The 2,772-nt window shown below is 63.0% G+C and overlaps 1 protein-coding gene across 1 annotated transcript; it reads right to left on the bottom strand.

The window, feature by feature from the left end:
- Positions 1-555: 555 nt before the first annotated feature.
- LOC106002342 (bromodomain-containing protein 4-like) lies at positions 556-2,213 on the bottom strand. Its single transcript, XM_013037236.1, has 4 exons — positions 1,991-2,213; positions 1,412-1,611; positions 803-1,098; positions 556-581 (listed from the first exon to the last, which is right to left on the bottom strand). Exons 1-4 carry the CDS (start codon positions 2,186-2,188, stop codon positions 565-567), a joined length of 711 nt encoding a protein of 236 aa, XP_012892690.1. The 5' UTR covers positions 2,189-2,213; the 3' UTR covers positions 556-564.
- Between the last annotated feature and the right edge of the window lie 559 nt (positions 2,214-2,772).

The following is a 2,772-nucleotide window of genomic DNA, read 5'->3' as shown; positions in this document are numbered from 1 at the left end:
CGCACGTCCTGCGTGCTACAGGCCCCCACGCAGACCGCACGTCCTGCGTGCTACAGGCCCCCACGCAGACCGCACATCCTGCGGTCCCAAGGGAAAGGGGAGGGCATCGAACACGAAAGGAATGCCTGCAAGACTGTTCCAGAAAGGACCAGGCCAGTTGTGCTAGAGGACATACTTGACGTCTGGCTCCAGCTGTCCTCCTGGGGGAGGGAGGACACCTCCAGGCCAGCCGCTGGCAACCCAAACTGCTGTTGGCTAGAGCCAACGCTCAAAACCATTTCAGGCTGGGCAATGTGGCTCAAGACCAGCCCGGGCAAAGAGAGTCAGCAGAGGTGGGAAGGTGGCTCAGTGGTAGAGTGCTTGCCTGGCACGCATGAGGCCCTGGGTTGGATTCCCCAGCACCACATAAGCAGAAAAAGCTAGAAGTGGAGCTGTGGCTCAAGTGGTAGAGCGCTGGCCTTGAGCTGAAGAGCTGAGGGACAGCGCCCAGGCCCAGAGCTCAGGCCAGAGTCCACAAGCTCTCATACCCGAGTCAGGCAGGCAGGTGTGGTGGCGCGCACGAGATCAGACCTTAAGAATAACTTAAACACAAAGCAGGGATTCACGCATCCCTCAAGAGACAGCGTCGGCCTAGCAAGCGTGGGGCCCTGAGTTCAAACTCCAGTAACCTTCCCACCCTCCTCAAACACCCACCCAAGTCTGGGGCGTGGTGAGGCGCGATGTGGTGTCCTACGCTTTGGGAGTTGCTGTCTGGTGGGCCGCCCGTGGGGAGAGCCCTCTTGAGCGGAGGGCTAGAGCATACCTTGGGGTTTCCTTTTCTTCCGCAAGCAGGAGGTGACGTAGCGCTCCAGCTCGCGCAGCGTGGAGGGCTTCAGGGTCTCGAAGTCGATCTCGATCTCGTCGGGGTTGGAGTTCTTGAGCGAGGGCTCCCGGGACTGGATGATGTGCACCACGCGGCCCAGCTTCTCCCCCGGGAGCTTGTTGATGTCCAGGCTCAGCTGGCGCTTCTCCTCGTAGGACATGGGCTTGCACTTGTCCTCCTCCTCCGACTCGTAGGCAGGTGGGGGCTTGCTCTTCAGGGGGGCCGGCTCCTTCTTGCTGCGAAGGGATGGGCGGTGCACACCATCAAAACCGGGCTCGCCCTCCACGCACGAAGGGGCCGCTCCCAAGTCCAATCGGGCCAGTCTTCACAGGCAACTGGACTCAAGGCCAGTCCTTCCCCGGGGAGCCCCGGAGAACGTGCCGGGGCCGGGGGAGCTGTGGCTGTGCTCAGGTGCGCCCTGCTGCAGGCCCACGCATGGCCCCAGCCCGTCCCACCATCCCCCCCAGCCCACAGGGGCTGCCGGTGAGCGGCCCTCAGCGCCCAGCCCGCCTCCCTGCCTCGGCCTGGGGTGGGTCCGGAAGCACAGACCTCACGCTGCTGTGGCTGCTGTTGGTCTTCTTTGTCTTCTTAGGAGGGAGCTCCTTGGCTTTGCTCTTCTTATTCTCCTCCACCTCCTCTTTCTTTTTGTGCTTCTCTTTCTTTTTCTCCTTCTTGTCCTTCTCCTTTTTCTTTGGTTTGCTCTGCTGGGGCTGCGAAAGGGCTGCAAGCTGTTCGTGCACGGCTTTGAGCTGTGGAGAGGAGGGGCCTGAGATCGGGCCGACAGCGCCATGCCACGCCGTGCCACACCACTCCACGCTGTGGCATGCCAGACAGTGTGGGACCCCATGGGGCAGGGCAGGGCAGGGCAGGGGCACGGAGCAGCCCTTGGCCAGTGGTCTGTCACATCCACCAGATCCCCAAGAAGCCCAAGGGACTGCCCCCCGCAATGCCAGGACGGCAGTGTCCTCTACCCCGTCAGCTGCCCGGCTGGCAGCCGCGATCCCCGGGCGGTTCCCCAGAGGCTGGGTGAAGAGCACAGATGCGCCGGGCTGGTGCGGCCCAGGCAGCAACGCGCACTTGCGGAGGGAAAGGCCAGGCAGGGCCCTGGGGCCACGCGTGCGGACCCACCTGCTCCTGGAGCTCGGCCAGCCGCTGGGCTCGCTCCTCCTCCGAGTCGTCAGTGGAACTGTCGCTGTCGGAGGAGCTGTCGCTGCTGCTGTCGCTGGAGGAGGGCGGGGCTGCCACCTTGGTGGGGGGCGGCACCGCGGGGGAGGACACGGCCACCACGGGCTCCTCCGGCTCGTCCGGCATCTTGGCAAAGCGCATTTCAAACACATCCTGGGGAGGGAAAGCCATGCCGTGAGCGACAGTATGGGAGGGCCGTGGAGCTGGGCCCTTTCTCCATGGACGGGGCCGCAGGGCCAAGGCCTTGGGACGGTCTTCTAACACGCCTTTCCTAGGTCTCTTTTGTTGTTGTTGGCTGTGAGGCTTGAACTCAGGGCCTGGACCTTTTTTGGTCAAGGCTAGCACTCTACTGTGTGAGCCACAGCTCTGCTTCCAGCCTATTAGTGGTTCATTGGAGTTAAAGAGTCTCCTGGACTTTCCTGCCTAGGCTGGCTTCGAACCACCATCTTCAGACCAGTAGTAGTTAGGAATACAGGAGTGAGCCACCAGCACCGACCAGAGCATTAACCCGAGGGCACCAGGGCAAGACCCCAGAAACACTGCTCAGGCCTGTGGCTGGCACAGCAGGAGGCTCTGTGGCCTTTCGTTTCCACTCGGGCAGAAAGCACGAGGACTAGTCTGAGCCGTCCCCGGAAGAGGAAGGAGAACGGGCAAAGGCTGGCCAGCGCGCCTGACAAAGCCCGCAGACCAGGAGCGCTGCAGCAGGAGCAGGGCGGGGCGGGCCC

The sequence above is a fragment of the Dipodomys ordii genome, unplaced genomic scaffold, assembly GCF_000151885.1.
Source record: "Dipodomys ordii isolate 6190 unplaced genomic scaffold, Dord_2.0 Scaffold7906, whole genome shotgun sequence".
NCBI classification, from domain to species: domain Eukaryota; kingdom Metazoa; phylum Chordata; class Mammalia; order Rodentia; family Heteromyidae; genus Dipodomys; species Dipodomys ordii.
The sequence above is the reverse complement of the archived record's forward strand: the minus strand, read 5'-3'. Positions and strand labels throughout refer to the sequence as shown.

Bases quoted from the DNA above. Each gene is read 5' to 3' on its own strand.
- LOC106002342 (XM_013037236.1), bottom strand. From the start codon at position 2,188: ATGCGCTTTGCCAAGATGCCGGACGAGCCGGAGGAGCCCGTGGTGGCC. The intron at 1,612-1,990 runs GTGGGTCCGCAC...TCCTCTCCACAG, and splicing joins TGGCCGAGCTCCAGGAGCAG to CTCAAAGCCGTGCACGAACA. The intron at 1,099-1,411 runs GTCTGTGCTTCC...ATCCCTTCGCAG, and splicing joins AGCAGCCACAGCAGCGTGAG to CAAGAAGGAGCCGGCCCCCC.